This window comes from Natator depressus, chromosome 3 (genome assembly GCF_965152275.1).
Source record: "Natator depressus isolate rNatDep1 chromosome 3, rNatDep2.hap1, whole genome shotgun sequence".
NCBI lineage: Eukaryota > Metazoa > Chordata > Testudines > Cheloniidae > Natator > Natator depressus.
Window position 1 is genome coordinate 157,698,580 of NC_134236.1, and position 24,878 is coordinate 157,723,457.

The 24,878-nt window shown below is 45.3% G+C and overlaps 2 protein-coding genes across 3 annotated transcripts in view; one reads left to right on the top strand and one right to left on the bottom strand.

The window, feature by feature from the left end:
* The first annotated feature begins 15,914 nt into the window (after positions 1-15,914).
* Positions 15,915-20,553, top strand: LOC141984155 (carbohydrate sulfotransferase 9-like). The gene is made up of 2 exons (XM_074947095.1): positions 15,915-16,010; positions 18,436-20,553. Exon 2 carries the CDS (start codon positions 18,453-18,455, stop codon positions 19,242-19,244), a length of 792 nt encoding a protein of 263 aa, XP_074803196.1. The 5' UTR covers positions 15,915-16,010; positions 18,436-18,452; the 3' UTR covers positions 19,245-20,553.
* Positions 20,554-22,177: 1,624 nt separating this feature from the next.
* XDH (xanthine dehydrogenase) overlaps positions 22,178-24,878 on the bottom strand; it is a 73,771-nt gene continuing 71,070 nt past the window's right edge. For both annotated transcript variants that reach the window (XM_074949154.1, XM_074949153.1), the window contains one exon: positions 22,178-24,282. In XM_074949154.1, the coding sequence (XP_074805255.1) occupies positions 24,232-24,282 (51 nt within the window). In that variant the 3' untranslated portion in view covers positions 22,178-24,231. The remainder of the gene's footprint in view (positions 24,283-24,878) is intronic.

Below are 24,878 nucleotides of genomic sequence, written 5' to 3' on the forward strand. Positions count from 1 at the left end.
CAATATAAAAGGATAATAGATGCACCTACTAATGTGCAAAGAAAAAGAAAATTAATAGAACCAAACTGAGGGACACAAAGAATAAGCAACAAGCTGACTTTTCAGATAGTGTTGTTGGCAGTTAGATAAATATTGCAGATTGTGTGGACTAACTGATCCAAGGCCTAATAACTCTGAACTTTGGAACTCAGGCCGGGTCTAGCTCTAAAATTCACTGCTGGACCTTATCTCTCTGATGGATCAGACCAAAACCGAAGATCAAAACACCTTTGAGCATTGGGGGTACTCAGTTCTGGATCCAGAAGTGAATTTTCCAGGTTAAGCCCATGTCTCTTGATGGTGTTTAGGTGCTTCAGTGATTCAAGTAAAGTTGATCTTGAGATCCTGAAAGAGCAGAAGATGAGACATTGCAACCGCCTTGTATTAGAGACGTGTGATATAAACTTGTGTGGGTCACACTGCCCTGTCTTTCTGCTTGCCTGCTCCATTCTTGTTGCTGATGGGTCCCTGGAATAGCACAGGAAACGGGTATTGGTTTTTGGTTTACTGTCAGTGTGTTCTGAAACAATGTCATTTACTGGGAGGGGAGGAAGGGGAAAGGGTGACTTCTTGGCACCACTGAGATTGATGATGGCAGGTTGGGTTACATTGTTTTTCCACTAGACTCAGGGCTTCCAGATTTCCTTGGATGTATTCAGAGGACTTTCATCCCACAAAAACATGAACTCAGAAGGGGGAAGGAGGTGGAAAGTGGGTGATGTCAAAGCTCAGATGATCCTATGCAGGCTTGTGGTCAAACTCTACCTTTCCTGCATGTTTGCCCCAATAACCTAACATTGCTAACGGGCAAAAACAAGGTTTCATGGCTCTCCTCTTATTCGTTGTCATCTCGGGCTTGGCACTTAATGGGGGTTCAGGCCTGAAAGGCATAGGCACCGGCTCCGTGGGCACTCCAGGGCTGGAGCACCCACAGAAAAAAATTAGTGGGTGCTTAGCACCCCTCAGCAGCCAGCTCCCTCCCTCCCACCCAACACCTCCCATCCACTGGCAATCCCGCCAATTAACTCCTCCCCCTTCCTCCCAGTGTCTCCCACCCACCACGATCAACTGTTTCGCTGCATGCAGGAGGTGCGGTGGGGGGAGGAGCCAGGGGTGCGCTCAGAGGAGGGGCAGAACTGGGTGGGAAGAGGTGGGGTGGGGGTGGGAAGAAGTGGGGCTGGGTGGGGGCTTGGAGGAAAGGGTGGGGTGGAGACGGGGCCTGGGGCGGAGCTGGAGCAGGAAGTGGTGGGGCGGGAGGTGGGCTTGTGGGTAGGGAGTGGGTGTGGGCGGAGCGGGGGGGTTGAGCACCCCCGGGGCCTGGAGAAAGCCTGCACCTGTGCTGAAATGTACATCCAATCAAATTCATCCCTGGTGTCTCTCCACTGAGATCAACACAGTTACATCAGGGCTGTCTTTGGCCAACTCTGTTTTTCTTACAGTTCTCATCCAAACAGAGGTAGATGTGTCATTTTCCTTTCACAGGACACTGTACAGCCTGATCCCAATGTAAACAACCCGGGCCTACCTACCAGGTTATTGTCTGGAAAAAAAGAAAAACAAACAGCCATTAAATCCTCTTCCCCCTTCCATTTCTGGTATGGTAAGTGGCAGAGATCAAAGCCTCTAGTTTTCCCGAAAACATTATTTATCCAAATTACTCAGAACCTGGCTGGAAGTTAGATGTAGAGAAGGTGCAAGGGCTCGTCACTGACTCGATCTAGTACCTATTTGATCTGTAAAATATGCAGCCATCCACCATCTCTGGGCATTTGGACACTCACAACAGTATCACCAAAAAGTGATAAATATCTGCTTAAAAAAGAACTCACCTCATTCACACCGCTCCCTCAAGACTGACTAGGGCCTTGTGGTATGCCCTGAAGGGGAACACCCCCAGCTTGGCTAGAACAATTCCACAGCTGAGAGCTGCTTGCTGAGAAAGCCCCCGCTGTGTTAAGCAATGTACAGATAAGAAGAGAGAGTCCCTGAAATGGGGAGTTTATAGTCAAAATAGACAAGACAAAAGCAGTAGCATTAGCCCCATTTTTCAAAGGGAAAAGTGAAGCACAGAGGGGTTAAGTGAATTACCCCAAGGTCACCCAGGAAGTCTGTGACATACCCGGGAATTAAATGCAGCTATTCTGTGTCCTAATCCAGAGCCTTCACACAAGATCACCTCTCCTCTCAGGGTTTTTGGGGTCACACAATGCCTATTTACAATGGCAGAGAGATTGTGCCATATTTATTGTAGTCAAATTGCACGTTTGTCTTCTTTTGAAAGATGTAGTAGTAATTTAAAATGCAGCACCTAGGAAAACCCCTGGTCTGCTTCCTTTCTACAAATGGAGGGATCAGTGCAAAATAATTCTCGTAGAAGAAATTATCAGAGCCAAATTTTCCACCAGCCTCAGCTGCACCCTCCATGTGCCCACAAAAATGTCCGTGCACTGGGCAGCCAGGCTCAAAAAAAGGGGATTTGCAACAAGGCAATTCCAAGTGTGGGTGCACGTGCAGTTTTTGCTTGTGCACCACAGTGGTCCTGGGCATAGGTGGCCACTTCCACTGCAGCTGGCCGAGTGAGAATGAAAAAACTGATCTACTGTAGAATGATTCACCCCCAGCAGAGAGGGAGGCAGGATCACGAGTGGCAGTTAAGATCAATCCCATGCTTCTCTGATTTACTGTGAATGCTGTCTGCACTTGGTCTTATGGGGATTAGCTGTGCTAGGGCCTGATCCAAAGCCCACTGAAGGCAACGGGAGTCTTTTCACTGACTTCACCGGGCTTTGAATTGGGCCCAAAGGGAGACTTTGCTCATTGTGATGTTCCATGAGAATTTTGGCAGAACTGTCCTTGCGTTTTTTCCCCTTGTGGTGCATTCGTTCAGTAAGAGCAGGAGCTCGGCCAGGATGTTCCGACGACAATATTTCAGACTCCCAGATTCTTTTCTCCTTGAAAATTGAATAAATAAAACAAAACTCTGGCTGTGGCTGAGACTGAGGTACCTGGGGCTCTTTTTTATTGCTGATTCCCTTGGGTAAATCTTAGCTACATCGTGGTAAATCTGGAATAACCACAGGAGAGTCAATAACTTTACTCCAGCTTTAAATCAGTGAATTCAGCCCCTTGCGTACACTGAGCCGCAGTCCAATGTGTGGAAATTCCCTTCTTTCATGCACTATTACAATTCCATGCATCAGGCTCCTGGTTGTCAAAAGTTACTTCCCAGTGTCAAACTGAAGAGACAATGGGCCTGATTCAGTGCTCACCCCAGTTTTATACCAGCGTAAGTGGGATCAGAATTGGACTCAGTATCTTGTGGAAAAGCAGCCTTTCACTCGCTCGCTACTGGAAACAGTGGGCCAAATTCTGCTTTCAGTTTACCATGGTGTAAATGGAAAGTACCTCCATAAAGTCAGGGAAATTACACCAGATTTCGGCCATTATAAATGAGAGCAGAACTTGACCCAGTGGGTTTAACTACCATCTAGTATTTCAAGCCAAAGGGGAGGTGGATGCTGCTAGACAGGAAAGGGCATCTACTCAGAGAAAGGCTGATACTGTTAACTAGAAAAAAAGAAAAGGGGTACTTGTGGCACCTTAGAGACTAACCAATTTATTTGCGCATAAGCTTTCGTGAGCTACAGCTCACTTCATCGGATGCAAATAAATTGGTTAGTCTCTAAGGTGCCACAAGTACTCCTTTTCTTTTTGTGAATACAGACTAACACGGCTGCTACTCTGAAAACTGTTAACTAGAAGGCAGAAGGAGGAACACCTCTCCAGACTAGAAGGTTGTTACCATTAGCCAATGGAGGGGCAGTGCTCCTAGCCAGAGGGTAGGGGACACATGGTACTTCCAGCCAGAGAAGATGGCGAGGGAGGGAAGAGAGCAGAACAACACCATACTGGGTAGGTTGAAGACAATCCTGTCCACTGCGCACCCCCGTTTCTATGAACACTCGGTGGAGTTAGCATCAGCCCACTGAACCAGGCCCTTGTCACCAGAACTGTGTTTCTCTGAGCTGTGTTCTGATTTACAGCGGAGTGTGTCTCAGTGAGAGATGAGAGCCTTTGATCAACTGCCATCCTGAGCCACTCGGCTGCCTCTCTTTCTCTTTTCCCACTTCAGACCCAGTTAGGCTGCATCTCTGCCTTTACTTGACTGTGGCCAAAGGCCAGGGAAAAGCAATAGCAAAGGCAGAATGTGTTCTGTCTTGACCCAGCTCTGCGGTGACAAACACGGGTAACAGCCGCAGTCACAAAGCGCTGACTCAGGCCCTTCAGGACATACTTTCAGCTGCGGCCAAGCACTGTCGGAACAACACAACTTTCATTCAAACAGCTGCTCACTGCCCTGACAGAAAGGTCAGGGCCTGGGAAAAACCAAATGGCGGTGCCATGTAGGGAAAGAATCAGCCACGCACAGCAACTCTCTTAGTCTGGTTAACTCTACAATTTCTGTTTGTTCCGAAATTCCCTGGGCAGCAAAATGCATGTCTACTAATAGGACCTATGTGATGGTAAGAGGGGTGCGTTGCATTTTTCACTGTCACAATTTTGGGATGACTGTTTCACACAAGTGGTGGAAAGATCATTACTATTATTTAACTATTATTTATATGACAGTAGAAAATTAGAAGCCCCCACCAAGATCAGAGCCTCATTGTACTAGGCGCTCACTGTACATACACATGGTAAGAGACAGGGACAGCCCTGAAGAACTTACAATCTAAACAGACAAGGCAGACAAAGAGTGGGAGAAAGGTTGTGTTGTTATCCCCGTTTCACAGGTGGGACGTTGCAGCACAGAGAGAGTGAGGGCTTGTCTAGACAAAGTGCGCAGCACGCTGGAGTATAAATCGACCGCACACTAGCCTGCCGCGCATGAAATATCTGTGTGGACTCTGCTGCCCACAGTTCCCTAGTGCACTTTGATCTACTGCCGTTCCAAAGCAATGGAGGTCAATGCACACTAGGGAATTTTTAGTGCCTGGTAGCAGGGTCCACACAGACAGTGAGTGTGCAGCAGACTAGCGCAAGGTGGATTTACACTCCAGTTTACCACAAACTGTCAATTCATCTAGTCAAACCCTAAGGAATTTACCAAAGATCACACAGGAAGCCTGTGGCAGAGCAGAAACATGAAATATGAGGCTGTATGGTCCTGGACCTGTGAGACTCAGTCTGTATAAATGCTGCACCGGTGGTAGTTTAGGGAAGCACATCAACCAGCCTTGCACACCTTTACACAAACTGAACCTCCCCTTCGCTTCGGTGCATGGATCACAAGAGAGAGATCAGGCCCTGACTCCACCAGCAGATGCTTGAGGTTTGACTTTTCCTCTCCCTTCACTTCATTTTCACTTTCTTTTCTAGCAAGCTCTGAGAGCTCTTTGATTTAAACCTTCTCTGCTCTGCAAGAGCCTCAATCCAGCCAGCATTGCCTCAGATGAAAAGCAGAGGGCCTGATCCTGCCGTCAGTTTGTATGAACTTCAATGGGAGTTCCACAGGGGGGATTACCAATTAATTGGGTCACTCCCAAATCCCCACACACACACACACACACACACAATATAAGGCTAAGGTGACAAGGTGGGACTCAGACATATTGTGTCATAAATCTGAGTTATTGTGCTGATTATTAGGTGTAGAGGGTTATTTCATAGTCAGCTCCATGGATCTAGCCTGTAATTATCTAAGTCCAAAATAGGATGGTAGTTTGGAAATGAGCCGAGTCTGAGAGAGATAAGTGTGTGGAGACCTAAACTAATCATTTACCACCTACCCTATTCCAGATCTTCATGGATCAGAAAATGTCAGGTCAGTAGATAACCACAGCCTAAAGGAGGAGGTAAACTAATGGCCAGCAGAGGAGCAGACTTTTCCTTCCCATTAAAAATAGATGAGCAAGGAGAGGCAGAGAGCTAGATTTTCAGAATTAAGCATCCACAAATTCACAGCACCTAGTCTGTGTGTGCAAGCACTTGTGGCTTCCTGTGTGCCTGTGCAGTGCCCAGCACGTCTTACAAGTAATACAGTCGTACAGTCAACCGCCTACATGGCCACACTAATAATCCTCTTTAATAACCACAAGCGGCCAGGAGCTCAGGTTCATGTCTCATAAGAAAGAAAGATGAGCCCCTTCTCTGTGGGGGAAGGTGGCAGCTTTGAAATAGTGCACAGCAACTCTATGCAGGGGGTCTGACAGGAGAACCCAATGGGAAGACGCAAAGTAGTTGGGAAATACAGCCAGGTAGGAGTCGATTCAAACAAATATCACACGTGCACAAAAACGGATTTAAAAACCCCCCATTATTAAGGCTGCAAAGTCAAGCAATCAAAGTTAGGAAATGCCACAATGAAGGTTACCCAAGCAACTTTGATTCACCCCTTGTGCGTATGCCTTATGATACTGTCTTTAATAACTACATGATCACATACATAAACAGGACTGGGACTCAATCAGTGCACAAGATGGACAAGTGCTCACTTCATGAGCTGTAGTAGGTTGTCATCCTGTATGTAAACCAGCATTAGCAGGGTATGAGCCACTCTGCCAGTGGGTTTCACAGATATTTGCTGATATTCCCAGTTCCCTCCACCTGAGCTCCCCAGCCCACTGTCACTAGTTTCCTGGCCCAGACAGTGCTAGTTCCCTCCTCCGAGCTCCTAATACAATCTATCTCCCCACCCCAGGCCTCCACTCATGCCCCCCAATGCCCATGTTCCCCATCCCCACTGTCTCCCAGTTACAATCTCCCTACCAGGCTCCTGTCCCAGCTTCCTGCCCCAGTCTCCTTGCCCAGCCAGTCCCAGTTCTTGCCCTGCACACCAACTCTTTGTCAGCTCAGTCTCCACTCCCCATCACCTCCTTCCCCGTGCCCCACTCAGTTCTCAGTCCCAGTCTCCTTGTCCAGCTAGTCCCAGTGTGGCAAAGTTATAAATGGCTGAAGGCAGGGTCTTACAATGGGAAGTATCTGGTAACCTTAATATTAGATGGCACTAACCAGCTCCACCTATCATTATGGGCCTTATTCTGCCCCAGAGTAAATCAGGATTAAAACTGCTGAAGTGAATGGATTACACCAGTGTAAATGGGAGGTGAACCAGGCCCTACGTATTGTAACATTCATGCAATAAACCTACTTAGAGCATATTCTGAAGCATTGATATTTTGGACCAATTTCCAACTCCCAACAGACGACAGTGGGAGCTGAGAACTCGCACACCAGGCCTGAATTTAGCCAACCATGTCCAATTTGTTCCTCTGCTGTTACAATATGCCTCACTTACAAGAATTGCATTTCTTTATCTTCCCTGATAGTCGAGGCTGTGAGCCAACTGGTAACCAATGAGAATAAGCCCCATTGGGTACCCGGTTTTGTTCTAACATACCTTGCAGATTCATAACTCCTAAAATGGGAGATGAGGGGGGGCATGACATGAATAGAAATGCAATGCGGGGGCGGGGGGGGGTCTCATGTGGCTGAGTCTCAGCTGGTTATGTTTATCACCATTAAGTATTAATGTTAATGCAGTCTATCTGAGTGGATGTGTTTAACGGCTTACATCGTAATTAAGCAAAGCCTCTCAATGTAGCGTCACTAATGGTATGAATCCACATTAAATTACCAGTAGTTCCCAGCATCTTGTCAAATCCGTTTATAATAGCCTTAGAAAATGACATTCTGAGCTGGCAAGAAGCCAGCCGGCCTGCATGGCAATCGTCAAGAATCTTGATTGTTCATGGCCCTTTTTTAAAAAGCTTTACTGAACGCTTCCCCCCACCCTCCCCGACTCTGTTCCTGGGCGTATTAAAAGCAGCACCTTGACTCAGTCTGCCATATAAACATCCTGCTGCCCTCATACAACCTGATATTGTCTTCCGCCCAGGATGAGACGCTGAATAAGAAGTGACAATCACAGCTCCTGGCCGGAGGAAAACAGGAAGTGTCTGGGTTGTACAACCCTTTTAAACATTGTCCTACCTGTTTTACTCCTTGAATGAAATGTGAAATGTCTTTCCTTTCCCCTCTTATGTAACCATTTCTGCCCCAGGGAGATGATTCATCTAGCTATACTGTTGCCTAAGGTTGCCCTGAGACTGCATAAGGCACTGGGCTTAGGTGGAAGACATATTTGTGACTTGGACCAACCATGCTGCGGGTCTCTTAAAAACAAAATGATATTGGGCTAAAGGCCTTGCCCCCAGACACCTTTCTGATGGCCCCTGAGTGAAATGAGCTTGGCGGCATCAGGCCAGATGCTAGTGGACAAGTGTCCACATCTCCACCTGCTACTTTTGGTGCTGGAAATAAGCACAGAGAAAGGAGCTCAAAGAACGGGCTGATTGCTCAGCACTGCAGCCTGGCTAACTCTCTCAGAAACAAAGTAGCTTCCCAAAGTCCCCTGAGTTTTGCCCATAGCTTCCTTAAAGGGCTCCGCCCCCATTTGGTGGAGCCAGGCAGTAGAGAACCCAGGAATTTTGGTACCAGACTGTATCCTTTCTTGATACGGAAAAAGATTCTTCCCATTTAGAATGCCACTCTTGGAAGAAGGCTATTTATACTTTGCCATTTCTTTGGAGTGACTGATGATACGAAGAACTTGGCAGCATTTTCTGCTCTAGAGCATTCAACAATTAGATCTCAAATCCCGGTTTCCAAGTGCTGGCCTCCCAAAAAGAAACAGGAGAAAAAATAGGTTTCCGATCTGCTCCTCCTTCAGGCAGCAGGGTAAAAATATCCCATGATGAATTGGATGGTATTTGCCATCACATAACAAAGTTCACATTCCCATAAACAGACACCAACACACTCTGCCCTCCTCCACCCACCCACAATCCACAAAAGCCGTTTTAAGGAGGATTCCGGTGTCCTTTGTCTGTTGTACACAGTGCGGAACAATAGCCCAGGATTTGCATATTCTTTGATTAAGGTCACAGTCCCAAACAACAAAGCTTTGAAAAAAATCTTGATGTGTAGGAGGAACTCTTGGGACCAAAAATGAGGGTGGTCATTGACACATAAAAATATCTTGGAATGGGGTTAGATGCCTATGAGCAAAACAGAATCTAGCCCAAATAGTTACCATGTAGTCATCTTTGGGGCCAAATCTGACAGTCCTCTCTCAGGCGAAGCTGCTGCGGCTTTTTCTTTTCAGGTAGGGAAGTAGTGTTATCACATGCATTTCATTGGGAGTTTTGCCTAAGTCAGGGGTACAGGATGTAGCCCTTAATGAGGTGCATTGTAAGCTAAATCCCGGATGCACTATCCAGTATCAACCATTGTATGTTTGCAATGAACCACAGTGTGTGTGTACATTGTCCTTTCTTGGCTGAGTTAAATGCTGGCAGTGGATGCTGCATGGAAACACTTTACGCCTGGAGTCCTCTAGTCATCTATTTGGAAGTTTCGGGGGGAGAGAGGGGAGCCGCTATGCGAGTTTTCCCCCATGCTGACCTCACAGTGCATCTCAACTGTGTCCTGAAGGGTCCACCTCAAGGGGTGCTCGTGCAGTCTCCAGGCCCCACTCAGTCCATGGCCGCTGTGCTAAGTCAACAAACCAGGAGGCCTGTTGTGGGAATGAAGCTGTTTACATGGACCATCAGGCTCATTTTATACAGGCCACTGAAGAGATTCAGATGGGAACACCCTTCAGGCCCCATTGGCCTGGGTGGGACCCAAGCCCCTGACCTAGGTAGTGACACCACGTTGTCCTGTTAATCGCTTTTTGAGGGGCCTTGAAATTTATCCCTGCCCCAGCGCTAAGGCCAGCACTGGGACCTGGAGGTGGTGACTTGCACCTCCCCTATTCAAGGGCTTCTCAGTGGGGGGAAGGGGCAGTTCTTCCCCTGGTGTGGATCAGAGCTGTCCTAACTTGTACACTTAGCTGGAATAGCCCCTATAAGCCTTGCATGAGCGGTAAACTGCCAGGGTGCAGGATTGCCCCGGCCACGCGACTTCCTTGCCCCAGCCTGCTCCCTACATGAGCCCAGCCTACTGTAGGGTGCCCCAGGCACCGTAGGCTCCTGAGGCGGGCTCTGCACTTGTCCCTGGGAGTGGGCGGTTAGCATTACTGTCCCTATTTGCACTGGCTGTGCTGGTGCATATCAGCCTCAGCACAGAGGTCAACTCCCCCCTTCGCTGCAAACCAGCCAGACTTCAGAAGCATTCATTTCGAACACCATAATCTGAACCCTCATGTGCCAAGAGTTTGCTGTCCCCAGCACGCTTGCTGCCAGAAACAGATGCCATGAAACTGGTGCCAGACTTGCAGAATCTGTCTGTGGGCATCACTGGTAAATCATAGGGACCCGTGATGGAAAAGACCTACAAGGCCAGGTAGTCTAGCACTGCTAGTCCAGCATATTCACAAGCCCTGAGAGGGGACAGGACTGGAGCACACGGTGCTCCAATGATTCACTCATTGGCCTTATAGCTCCTGGGAGGCAGGGCATTGCTAACCAGCAGATGTTAGAGCAACCCTTGGACTGTTCAAACTGTTGCAGGGGCTAGGTCAGCCACTGGCCAGACCCAAGAGCAGGGCAGGAAGAAAAGGACTCAAAGTCATCTCTTTGGTGGCTGTTAGTTCTTCAGGCATGGCTGGGGCTTGAGCCCTATGTCTCCATGTTACTGGACTGTGTGAGGACAGGGTTGTTTAGCGGTAAGATCGTATTGTTCAAGTCCATCTGAGAGGCAGAAGGATCATGTTGGCAGAATGCTATTGCCAGCATCTAACTGTCATACAATAGCTGCTCCTCACTGCCCCAGCACCTGCCAGCAGAAAACACACACAAAAACCTCCCATCCGCATTTAGGTTCAACCTATTGGCAACCTCTAGTGGTCATAGTGCAAAACTACTGGCAGGGTTTTGCTGAATCAAACAGAGCTTTTTGAAATACTTTTATTGAGCTAGATTAACAAACATGAATCTGAATTTGTGTCGTAATCCTGTTGGTGAGAGCCGAGACATTTACTCAGCAGAAACAATAAAGCCCCTCACTGAACTCAGTCAGCTCTTTTGATTCATAGCATAATGCTGCTTATCATCTCTTTGGGGCTTTTTCACTGTACATCAAGCCTGGAATACACAGTAGATATAGTTTGTTTGTTTCTCGTGTTTCGTTTTAGGCTGCCAACGTTTTATAGACATCGCTTTCTTGAAATGAATGAACAAAGGTGGAATATACTTATTTTTCAGCCAGAGACTGTCTCTTCACTTTTATCTTATGACTTTACCCTGGTCAGCCCTGATAAAAAATATATTACCCTGTTTCATAGCAGCAGCTCAATTATAACCCTGCTTGGAATGGAAGAGTTTGGGTTAGGCCTGTAGAATATGAGAGCATTTTTAAAATAAAGGCGGAGGTGCCATCCAGGTTCCAGTGACAAATGCGTAATAGAGGGAATTCTCCTCACGCTCTTCTGGCCCGTCTATTTATTAAACATTTGCTACTGATTAACAAGAGGTGTTATGTAGCCTACAGGATAGCACACTGGGCTGGGACTCAGGACACCTGGGCTCTATTGCTGGCTCTGAAACTGACCTACTGAGTGACTTTGGGCACATCACTTCACTATTCCGTGCCTCACTTTCCCCACCTTTAAAATGGGGATAACTGTAGTGACCTCTCTTGTAAATTGCTTCAAGCTCTATGGAGGAAATGTGCTTGATATTATTATTTCCCCTTCATTTGATTCCAGGCCTCATCCTCTCCTGCAGCATGGAGAAAATAGTTTGTTACTGTTACCTTCAGGACTGGATCACTCTCTTGCTGTACACTGAAGGTTTTATTCCTTACCATGGCTTTGCAACTGGATGCAAAGTTCCATGCCTGTCCTCCACTAGAAAGCAAGCAAAGGAGCCCATGCTGCTGCCGCCTGGGTAATCTAGTCCCTTTGAGGTCCAAACCCAGGTGCTATTCAAACTGCGTGTCTGTGAGCAGTGGGTATAATATTAGCCCACTGCTTCCCTACATGCCCTGCTGAAAGTTCACCTGTGACTCTGGCCTCTTCAGCGCTGTCCTCTGTTGAATTTGTCAGTGCAAGTGCCGGGGGCATGCACAGGGGTGATGAGCCGTACTGTATGGGCAGGGATGCTCAGACCTTGCCTTAAAAATGAGGCCCTGACATTAAGGGGTGCTCACTGCCTGGCTTCCTCTGTAGCACTAACATACTGTCACGAAAGAATGTTGCCAATGACATTTCTCAGCAAGTGCCTGAGATTACCATCTGAACCCCATGAGCTCATTGAGACCCAGCTGGCTCCTACACCCACCGCCATTACTACAACAGCATCTAACCTACACATTTATTTATATTGCAGCAGGAAAGGGGCTGTGTTATAAATAACCACATTCTGTTCTCTTTTCAGAGTAACAGCCGTGTTAGTCTGTATTCGTAAAAAGAAAAAAGAAAAGGAGTACTTGTGGCACCTTAGAGACTAACCAGTTTATTTGAGCATGAGCTTTCGTGATGAGTTGAGCTGTAGCTCACGAAAGCTCATGCTCAAATAAACTGGTTAGTCTCTAAGGTGCCACAAGTACTCCTTTTCTTTATTCTGTTCTCTGTTCTCCAGCAGGCACACAGAGGAATCTGCAATGATTTCTCATGTCTGGAGCCCCCTCTGGTGGAAATATAGAGCTTAACTGCCTGTAGAAATTACAAGGAAACTTATAAGAGCCAAGATAGGGAAGGTTCGGTGCAGGTTCTGTGCAGCTCTCATGAATGTTCACCATTCCTTCACAGGAGACCAGGGCAAGCAAAATGCCCTATGGGCTTTCAGCTTCATATTTCTATGAGGTTCTTGTGTAACAAAACACTTGTACACACACAAAAAATCCCTCCCACAGACTTGCTACCAAGCTGCTTAATTCCATAACAGCCACACAACCCATGCACACTAATCAATACAAAGGATGTTCTGCTATCAGTCTAGAGCTCCCTCCCTCCCTTCCCTGGCTGTTAGAAAGTAGCCCCTTTTTCCTGTCTTTAAGTAGCATGGACTCATTGGGTACAGAGGCTAACTAAGCTAACCTGCAACTAATTCCTTCCCATGAAGAGTGCCTCCCTGAGCTGAAAACTTGCCAGCATGGCTGGGCCTCTCCCAGGAGGCGACATGGCTGCAGGGCTGTATGCCATGGATGGAAGCCCCTGGCGAGGAGCACGTCTCAGCATTAAGAGACGGTTAAAAAATTCTGATTTTACAGCCTTTGTTAACATAAAGATTCATCAGGCACCATCAAATTGGGCCAGAGCTAATCATAGAATTTTTATGGCTGATTTAGAACAACGCTTCCTCAGCTCTCGTCCCCTAACGCCCCTACTTTACTTGCGCTATATTGATGACATCTTCATCATCTGGACCCATGGAAAAGAAGCCCTTGAGGAATTCCACCATGATTTCAACAATTTCCATCCCACCATCAACCTCAGCCTGGTCCAGTCCACACATGAGATCCACTTCCTGGACACTACAGTGCTAATAAACGATGGTCACATCAACACCACCCTATACCGGAAACCTACTGACCGCTATTCCTACCTACATGCCTCCAGCTTTCACCCTGACCACACCACACGATCCACCGTCTACAGCCAAGCTCTGCGATACAACCGCATTTGCTCCAACCCCTCAGACAGAGACAAACACCTACAAGATCTCTATCAAGCATTCTTACAACTACAATACCCACCTGCGGAAGTGAAGAAACAGATTGATAGAGCCAGAAGAGTTCCCAGAAGTCACCTACTACAGGACAGGCCTAACAAAGAAAATAACAGAACGCCACTAGCCGTCACCTTCAGCCCCCAACTAAAACCCCTCCAACGCATTATTAAGGATCTACAACCTATCCTGAAGGATGACCCAACACTCTCACAAATCTTGGGAGACAGGCCAGTCCTTGCCTACAGACAGCCCCCCAACCTGAAGCGAATACTCACCAACAACCACATACCACACAACAGAACCACTAACCCAGGAACCTATCCTTGCAACAAAGCCCGTTGCCAACTGTGCCCACATATCTATTCAGGGAACACCATCACAGGGCCTAACAACATCAGCCACACTATCAGAGGCTCGTTCACCTGCACATCCACCAATGTGATATATGCCATCATGTGCCAGCAATGCCCCTCTGCCATGTACATTGGTCAAACTGGACAGTCTCTACGTAAAAGAATAAATGGACACAAATCAGATGTTAAGAATTATAACATTCATAAACCAGTCGGAGAACACTTCAATCTCTCTGGTCACGCAATCACAGACATGAGGGTCGCTATCTTAAAGCAAAAAAACTTCAAATCCAGACTCCAGCGAGAAACTGCTGAATTGGAATTCATTTGCAAATTGGATACTATTAATTTGGGCTTGAATAGAGACTGGGAGTGGCTAAGTCATTATGCAAGGTAGCCTTTCTCCCCTTGTTTTTTTCCTAAAACCCCCCCCCCCCCAAGACGTTCTGGTTAAACTTGGATTATTGCTGTGCACATTGTAAGATGAGCTATTGCCAGCAGGAGAGTGAGTTTGTGTGTGTGGTTTTTGGAGGGGGGTGTGTGTGTGGGGGGGGTGGTGAGAAAACCTGGATTAGTGCTGGAAATGACCCACCTTGATTATCATGCGCATTATAAAGAGAGGTTTCAAAGAGGGATGGGCTATTACCAGCAGGAGAGTGAGTTTGTATGTGTGTCTGTGGGGGGGGGGGAAGGGTGAGAAAACCTGGATTTGTGCTGGAAATGGCCTTCCTTGATGATCACTTTAGATAAGCTGTTAGCAGCAGGACAGTGGGGTGGGAGGAAGTTTTGTTTCATGGTCTCTGTGTGTATATAATGTCTTCTGCAGTTTCCACGATATGCTATGCATCCGATGAAGTGAGCTGTAGCTCACGAAAGCTCATGCTCAAATAAACTGGTTAGTCTCTAAGGTGCCACAAGTACTCCTTTTCTTTTTTCTTCATAGAATCACAGAATCATAGGACTGGAAGGGACCTCGAGAGGACATCTAGTCCAGTCCCCTGCACTCATGGCAGGACTAAGTATTATCTAGACCATCTCTGACAGATGTTTGTCCAACCTGCTCTTAATAATCTCCCGTGACAGAGTTTCCTCAACCTCCCTAGGCAATTTATTCCAGTGCTTAACCACCCTGACAGTTAAGAAGTTTTTCTTAATGTCCAACCTATACCGCCCTTGCTGCAATTTAAACCCATTGCTTCTTGTCCTACCCTCAGAGGGTAAGGAGAATCCTGGAGACTTCTGGTTGAGAACCGCCACTCTAGATGCCACAGTAGGACAAATAATGATAACATCACTAAGTGAAAAACAAAACAAAAGCTATTGAGCAGAGTGTCTCAGAATAATCCCATATGGGGGACCAGGCAGGGCCCCCCTCGCCAGTCAGACCCTCAACTTCCCTTAGGAATTACGAGGTCACTTCCTTGGTTTGATGGCAATACATCTGCTAATATTATTATTCATTATTTTTATTACCAGAGTGCTTAGGAGCCCTAGTCAGAGACCAGGACCCCACTGTGTTAGGCAATGTACAAACAGAGCAAAAAGACAATCCGGGGGCAAAGAGTTTACAGTCTACATAGAAGAGAAGAGACAGCAGCCGGCTACAGATAGACACGGGTAGGAGACTCCACTGTGTAACCTTCCTGTGGGAATTGTTTCCCCCCAGAGGTTTCTCTAACACTGGGGATGGCTATCAGTGAGCTGCGCTGTTGGACAAACAGTACTTTAACCCTGCTCCTGAGTAAACACACAGAGAAATATTCTCCTGCCTTTATGTCAGGCACATGCCTGCTCTTTGCTGTCGTTGTCAGCTCCTGCTGGGGCAGCTCAGAGATGCCCAAGACGCAGTTCCTCCTCCGCCTGCTCACCTTGGCTCTGCTCTGCTGCCTTTCCCTCTTGTGGTGGGGGCATCTTCTCAGGAGTCACCCTCCCCAGCAAAGAGGTAACGTTTGCCTGTTCACGGTGGTGCTGGACAGGTCAGAAAAGCTTTGAACATTATTTTCTATTGTCCTTTAACACCCCAGTCTGCCCAGTTTGGTGGTGACCGAAATTCGTTACCAGCCGGCAGCTCTTTTATGGCTTATGTGAAATGAACTGGTGATTTCCTGTCCCGTTCTCAGTGGACAAATGTCCACATCAGGAAAGACACCCCCACCCCTGGCACTATTGGCCCCCTTGTCATCAGCAGAGATGCCAAGGACTGACTAGGCCACAGAGGCTGAACTACCCCCTTCCAGCCCTGTGCTTCAGGAGCCTGATTCTTTGTTGCACTCCTCCTTGTACAGTAATTTATACCAGTACATGGTGAGAGCAGTGTGGGGATCAAACACTAGCATTCCTGTGCAGTCACATTGAAAATCCACTTTGCATTGAGGTAGATGACTGCACACAGTGGAGGAGGGTGGAGGATCAGGCTCCGTAGCTTCTGGTCAGATGGAGGAATATTGGTGGGACAGTGCGGGAGGGTGGGGGAAAGGTTGCACTTCTGTATTTCATACCTGATCAGTGGATGAAGAGATGAATTCTTTCTTCCCGAGCTGTCAGTCCCGCACTAAATTCGACAGACACCATCCATTTGAAATGTAGTCAGTCAAAAGAAGTTACAAATAGTTCCAGACACCAGTGGTGTCCCTGAATCCCTTGCTCCCTGTCTTTCCAATGTGTCATTCCTAGTTTTAAAGTGTTTTCACTTCCTTGTTGCTGTATGATAGATCTGCCCAAACAACAGTGGAAATGGGAAAACTATCCAACTACCCAGGGGAAACTGATTATCCCCTAAGAGCTGCCAGATGCATATAGGAACAACTGATAAAATAGAGACTAAGTCTTTTTCTCTAGTCTCTTTTAGCTAGAATAGACATGTGAGTAGGGCTATTGGTTTTGGGGGGCAGTTATTAATGTCATTGTTCAGGCTTTATTTTTAGCAATTTTTGAGTTGTATGTAGCTGTCCAAAAATCAGAGAGCGTTGAGGCTTTCTCTTTGTATATACTGTAATGAGTAATGTATATCGTAGACATTATATGCAGTACATACTTGTAATGAGTAATCTCTTTGTAATGTTCCCTAGTGTGCTTTAACGTAGTATTGTTACTGTTTCAAACAGCACTATGTCAGATCTCAGTAGGAAACCTTTAGTGCACAACAGCAGAGTCTACATGAGCCAAATAATACACAACGCGGTCATGTGCTGTAGAAATTACACCCCTAAGGTTCATATGATTGCTCTGTGTAGATAAGCCCTTAGATAAAAATAACCATTTCTGGTGGTTTTCCAGTGTTTATTGGATAAACACCAATTTCTTCCCTTCTTTCTTTTTTTAAATGACATGTGTTCTATCAATGTTTATTGGTTAAAACTGAAAAATCAGAAGCCTTCCATATGAGTCACCTGTAACAATAGTAAGGAAAACACACACCTAGCACTCCAACATTAGTGTGAGTTTTAAGCTGACGGACTCCCCTTCATTTTAGAAATCAAATTAGAAAAAGAAAGCAGTGAAATTAAAATTTGCCAAATTAAAAGCAATCATCACAAAAAAGGACTGGGCAGTTGCTTTTTTAAAAAAATGATTGCGGTAATATTTTCAAAAGTGCCTAGGTGACATAGGAGCATAAGTCATTTGGGGGGTGGGCGGAATTTAGGAGCCTAAGTTTTTTTTTTTCAATGACAAGCTCCTAAGCCACTTTTGGAAATGTTACCCCTAGTCTTTAATTAATATCTCGTGATTTAACAAACCTTTGATCGCTCCTGAGTCCATAATGTGTTCTGATGTTATTAATCATCAACTCAAAAGAGGCTATCAGAGGCGGGTATGTTCTAACTCACAAATCAATTTACTATTCCTATGGTTTTTATAAAGTTTCTTATTATTTTTGCTAGTTATTAAACCCATCTCAACTAAAACTTGGAATCCTTACACAGGCAAAATTTCTTTAGGCCAAATCCGGATTGTTACTCATGTTGACACTTAAGATAGGCTAAGAAAGATTTTAAGGCTTGCCTAGGAGCAGGATTCCCATGATGCTTTACAGTTAAGATAAAGATGTCTAATGAAGTATGGAGTTTTCTTCTTCAAGCTTATGTCTACCCAACTCTGTAAGCGTCTACACTAAAATGTCTCTTCCACCAGTGTAAGTCACCCACTACACCGACTTAATAACTTCACCTCCATGAGCGGCGTAGCGCTTAAGTCAATGTAGTTAGGTCAATTCAGTGTCCACGGAGATACTGTGTTGCTTACATTGTCTGTCACACACTGTAGTGTAGAATCCTGCAGCGCTGGTATGGGTGGAGAATGTTGCCCTAGGTTTCCTTATGTAGATGTCTTGAGGGAATAAAGCCCCATATCCAAATGCTGTTTTGCAGGTGATCTGGAAGCAGAGATGAAGGATGATTTACCTTTGACGTTTGACACCCTCCTCCATGTTCAACAGCTCAGGAAAAAGACACTGAGATCCTTCTGCAGCAAAACAGCTAAAGTCACCAAGCTTCCAGCCAGCCAGCAACAAGCAGCTGAGATGCTTTCAAGGATTGCAGTGAGCACCAAGCTGGATTTCCTGTACTGCCAAGTACCAGCAATTGGGCTGGAAAGCTGGGAATGGCTTTTGGAGGTGCTAGAGGAGAAAGATGTGACACTAGAGGTGGCAGTTCGCCAGCCCCAACATCATGGTCTACAGAAGCGACTCAGTGAGTTCAACCTGACAGCAATGGAGGCTATGCTGAGATTCTACACCAAAGTGCTGTTCGTCAGGGACCCTTTCCAGAGACTCATCTCTGCTTTCATGCAGGGACTGGCAGATGGCCTAACTTTCAAAGAGTTCATCCAGAGCATTTTAAACAGAGGACCCCAGAATGCCAGCATGGAGTGGAAGCCACTGGTCAGCCTGTGCCGGCCATGCCTCATCCAGTATGACTATGTGATGATGTTTGGCTTCCTCAACAGAGAGGTGCATCACCTAATGCGTCGCATGGGGTTGCCAATGGATGTCCACCTGCCCGAGTTCACAGACTCCCAGATCTGGAGCACTTATAGCTGGTTATCAGAGCAGTTACTCAGTGAGCTGTCACTCAAAGAAAGGAGGCAGCTGGCCCACTTCTATCGCTGGGACTTTGCTGCCTTCCGGTTTTATAGCAGTTTGCTTTGGGATCTCCCCAGTACTGAAGGAAGCAGGTAATTACTCTGGCTAGGACAACAATTACAGAGAGTAGCCATCCAATGACAGTCCTCAAATATGTTAAGGGCTGTTATAAAGAAGGCGGTGATCAATTGTTCTCCCTGTCCACTGAAGGTAGGACAAGAAGTAATGGGCTTAGTCTGCAGGGAAGGAGATTTAGGTTAGATATTAGGAAAAACTTTCTAACAATTAAGGTAGTTAATGTCTGGAATAGGCTTCGAAGGGAGGTAGTGGAACCCCCCATCACTGGAGGTTTTTAAAACCAGGTTGGACAAATACCTGTGAGGGATGGTCTAGGTTGACTTGATTCTGTCTCAGCGCAGGGGGCTGGACGTAATGACCACTCAAGCTCCCTTCCAGTCCTACATTTCTTTGATTCTGTTATTCTAAATGCAAATGCTTCGCAGTACAAGCTAATCACTAGCTGGGGTCAGGGAAAAACCCTCCCTCCATGGCAGAGTGCTGTACAGTTGTCCAAGTGTACCATGCAGGGCCGCACCTTCCAAAGATGTGTCTAGTACAGACCACTGTCAGAGACAGGATACCGAACTAGATTGTTGATTGCCCTGTGTTTAAATACTGCAGTGACAGGGGCTCTAGAAATGCATAGGACAGATAGATAGGTGTATTTTGATGGGTACTTCCTATGATTCTTGAGGACTTCTTCCATGAGAAAGCCCATTAAGGACAAGACGGCTTTGAGAAAAAACAGTATTTTAAGGAGCAGGTTTGCTTAGAGACCACTGCAAAGCACAGGCAGTTGCATCGCCATCAACATCATTCCTTCAGCAATCTTCTGTGCCCCAATGGAGCCCTGAATATCCCCCCCCATTTCATTTCCCAGACTCTACCCGCCTTTGCGGTTGGAAGGGTCTCCCTTTACAGCCTGTAATCATATCCCCACCATACACACGTGCCCAACAAGAAAGGAGCCTGCGGAATAAGCAAAACAACTCGTTCTATGAGAGAAAAAAAAGAGAGGCAACATTTGAACTGTGAGGCCCCCTGTGGGGAAAATGCTGACCCTGTTTCCATTCCTGGCATGTCCTGAAGGCGGCCTTGCACTAACCATAGCTCTGCTCTAGCTGTTCTACCATTACCAGTTTCCATTTTCATGGGCTCATATCCCTGCTGCTGCATTGGCTGGCCCAGAGAGACATGCTCCTTAAGGTGGCAGAGTGGCTGCTCTCCCTAGCAGCTCTGGAAAGCATTGTGTGTCCTTTCATGGTTCTGGGCTTAATGGGCAAAATCTCAGAGAGCAGGGTCTGTAAGCACTCGCCATTTCACTTTGCTAGGTTACAGATACGTTGCGCAGATGAACTACAGTTAGTGATACATTACTGTATATTCTGTCTTGTCTCAGCCATCTTGACATGACATGTTGAGATGAATAAAGCATCAGCACTTACCTTAATAAATGCTTTTCATAACAACACAGCTAAGTGCTACTGTAAACTTCTTACTGCGTAATGTGCACTTCTTGATTGAACATGAAAAGCAGTGGCTCTTATGCTGTCTTTAAAAGAGTGTGACCTCTCTCCAAAAGTCCTGCAATGCAGGTTACCGTATGGTGCTGGAGATACATGGATATTTATGCTCATTATTGGCTCAAAGAAGAAGAACTTGTAACAAGTGTGTGGCTGCCCATATGAAAACATGAACTACAGCAGTGCAGCGTGGGGAACTTTTTCTGCTTGTGAGGTACTGAATGCCCTCAACTGCTTCTGAGGTCAATGGGCTATTGTGTAGTTTAATTAATAAATGTGTCAACCACTGAGCTTTTTAAATGGACGGTGCTATAGAAGCACAAAAAGGTGAGGCAGTGTGGCCTAGTGGATAGGGCACAGGCCTGGTACTCAGGAGACCTGATTACTATTCCTAGCTCTGCCTCTGACCTGCTGGATGATTGTGCTTCAGTTTCTCATCTGTGAAATGGGGATAATCATACTGACTCCTTTGTAGAGTGCTTTGAGATCTATTGTTGAAAAATGCTATATATGAGCTCGGTATTAGTAAGATGGCATTACAAAGCTGTTAAAATGTCCATTATTAATGCACTAACGTCTAGAATAACATTTATACATGTTTTTATTTTGCGATAATGTCCAGTTAATGCAGAAATTCATACACATTCATGTGACAAAGGTACCGACAACAACAGTGCTAATTAAAAGAATATATGCGGTGTTGTGGTTGGGTCAGTCCCAGGGTATCAGTGCAAATATTTGTAATCAAAAATAATATAAAGTGAGCACTGCATACTTTGAATTCTGTGTTGTAATAGAAATCAATATATTTGAAAATGTAGAAAAACATCCAAAAATATTTAATACATTTCAATAGGTATATTGTTGTTTGAACACTGTGATTAATTGCAATTAATTTTTTTAATTGTTTTGAATTAATCGCATGAGTTAACTGCAATCAATCAACAGCCTGAGTAAATTTCCTTTTTTTCCAGACAGTCTATACGACAGCCTGTGACATACCAAGGTACAGTCCAGACTAATGTGTGGCTGTGTCACCCCTGCCCTGCAACTTTGGGTGCCTTACCATGCCTTGCTGACATAGCTCCCACTTGGGCCACTCGTAAACAGCCTTCCAGCATGAAAGCCACACCCTGAGTATCTTTGTGCAACTACAGCCTGGCAGCCACACTTGGATTACACTCTGGTTCTCGCCAGCCTTGGTAATATTGCAGGGTGACCCCAACGTACATTTTTGTGGGGGGAAATCTAAGACTGGGGGTATGTCCAGCCCTCTCCTGCAAGTTATATGAAGTCTGTTATTTCTTTAAAAGGAATAATATGTCAACTTATTATTTCAAAAAGTTAGACACTTCCATTTAAACACACTGGATCAGATAAAACAATGAAACAAGTTTATTAACTATAAAGACATTTGAAGTGAATACAAAATTTTAAGTGAGACACAGAAGTCAGAAATGGTTACAAGAAAAATAAAGATAAAATGCAACTCGTGCCTAACTTAACACACTATATTAAATTCAAAGCAAAGTTTTCTCACCACATGCCTTCAACAGTCTTACTTGCCAAGCTTCTTAGGTCAGGACCCCTCTTCTCAGAGTCCAGCAAATGCTTCCTTTGTTGCTTCAAGTGCAGTGAATGTGATGGGCAGGGAGAGAGATCGGAGTGTTTTGGAGTGTTTGTCCCTTGTTTTTCTAGTTTCAGTCCCTCTCTGGAAAAACATTTCCAGCTGGGTACCAGGAGACAAAAAGTCTATGTGGAAGGATGTTCTTGCTGCTTTTTCCTCACCTATTTAAGCTTCCTTTGTTTCCATTCCTGCTTACTGTTTATTGCTTAAATGCAAATTAAGTAGAGTACACATTCCTTTGTTTAAGACAGGCCTGTTTGCCTATCTCAGTTTGGAACATATGTTAATAACACTATACAGCGGAATCTTACAGCTTCACAAACAATTTTGCCGTACTTATTTTATCAGGATGATACTGATCAGGAAATTATGAGTTTTCAAATACTTAGAAGGCATATTTTGTTCAAAAATTATTACAACAGTGGGTAGTGTGTGAACACAGAGGTATATTCTCTCACACAGCCACAACGTTTTGAGCTGAATTTTAGATATAAATGTTTTAAAATGCCTAACCTAAAAACTTGGTAAATTGGGTGCAAGCAAACAATATGCTTTTTGGTACACATAAATGTAAATGTATATATCTAGGAACAAAAAAATGTAGGATATAGCTACCGAATGGGCGATTCTAATCTGGGAAGCAGTGACCCTGAAAAAGATTTGGGGGTCATGGTGGATAATCGGCTAAAAAATGGGCTCCCAACATGGCGTTGTGGCCAAAAAAGCTAATGCCATCCTGGATTCATAAACAGGAAAATCTCGTGTAGGAGTAGAGAGGTTATTTTACCTCTCTATTTGGCACTGGTGTGACCGCTACTAGAATACTGTCCCCATTTCTGGCGCCCACAATTCAAAAAGATTGCTGATAAATTGGAAAGGGTTCAGAGAAGAGCCACAGGAATGATTTGAAAATGTGCATTATAGTGAAACTCAGTGAACTCAATTTATTTAGTTTAACAAAGAGAAGTTAAGGGTAACTTGATTACAGTCTGTAAGTACCTACATGGGGAACAAATATTTATTAACGGGCTCTGCGATCTAGTAGAGAAAGGTAAAACACAATCCAATAGCTGCAAATTGAAGCTAGACAAATTCAGCCTGGAAATAAGGCATAAATTCTTGACAGAAAGGATAATGAACCACTGGAACGAACAATTTACCAAAGGTCATGGTGGATTCTCCATCACTGACAATTTTTAAATCAAGATTGGATGTTTTTCTAAAAGCTCTGCTCTAGGAATCATTTTCGGAAAGTTCTATGGCCTGTGTTATATAGGAAGTCAGACTAGATGATCACAATGGTCTTTTTTGGCTCTGAAATCTATGAATTAACCAGTGCAGCCATTTAAAGGTCATAAAACAGAGGCCAAATTTCAACCAGATGTAAGTGAGCAACACTCCATTTAAGTCAACCAAGTAATATCTGCTTACACCAGCTCTGGCTAGCAACTTCAAAATGCACAAAAGAAAAAAGGCCATTTTGACTGGATTTAGCACATCCAAGTCCTCCCCAGTTTTTCACATCTCGGAGTTTTATAATCATACTTTAAAAAAAAATGCTTTTACAAACAAGCTTGTTATAAACATTTCTCTGATCCTTGCAGCGAACTTAAATGAACCTTGTAAGTTTTTCAATTACACAGACAGCAAAGCCATCAATTTACTCTTCATTTACATTTTCATCCCAGCAATAACCTGCCAGCAATAGCCTTTCCTCATGGAAATGATGATTCCACAATTGAATTATGGAGCTTCATGAATCAGTGGATGAGACACATGAATACAGATTTGTTTTCTGCTACAGAGTTTTTCTTTTTGGTCCCCTGGGATAAAACCAGCTTCATGAGCAGACCTTGTTCCTTCAACTTCCCTTTTATACCCTCACAGACCATGGCTTAAAAGTCCCTGGTTTGGCAGATGGACACTGTAAAAAATGAATACAAGAAGTTAAATTGACTGATGGCAGCAAAAAATTGGAAGCATACTCTGAATTTTTAATGCAGGCAGACTGACCAGATTGTTACCATTTGTGGTAGGTGGGCTTCGTACTGTTAAATATCTAAGCTTAGAATCCCCATCAGACAGAATACAGGATCTGTACCACATGTAACTAGCAATAAGAGAACTGCAACAGTTCTGGTTCAGAGGCCAGATGACAAATATGCTGGGCATAATCCTGATATCCTTACACAGAGCTAGATGCTGCTCATCTCATTCACAAGACAAGTAGTAAGTCACAAGCAAGGCAACAAGGCTTCAGCCCATTGTCTTTGCCCTTAATTACAATGGGGTTTATATCGGCGTAATGACCAATGCCCCAGTTTTGCAACTGACTGCACATGGACAGATGCCTGCACAGAACCCCATTAAAGTCAACGGGGCTCCACTGGGATTCAGGGTCCACCTGCACACACTCCTACTGACTGTAATGGAGCACTGCAAGGAAGCAGGGTCAACTCGGGCAGAGACAGATGCAGGATCAGGGCCTGTATGAAGACTTCAGGGTAGGCCCACAGAAGA

Bases quoted from the DNA above. Each gene is read 5' to 3' on its own strand.
- LOC141984155 (XM_074947095.1), top strand. From the start codon at position 18,453: ATGAAGGATGATTTACCTTTGACGTTTGACACCCTCCTCCATGTTCAA.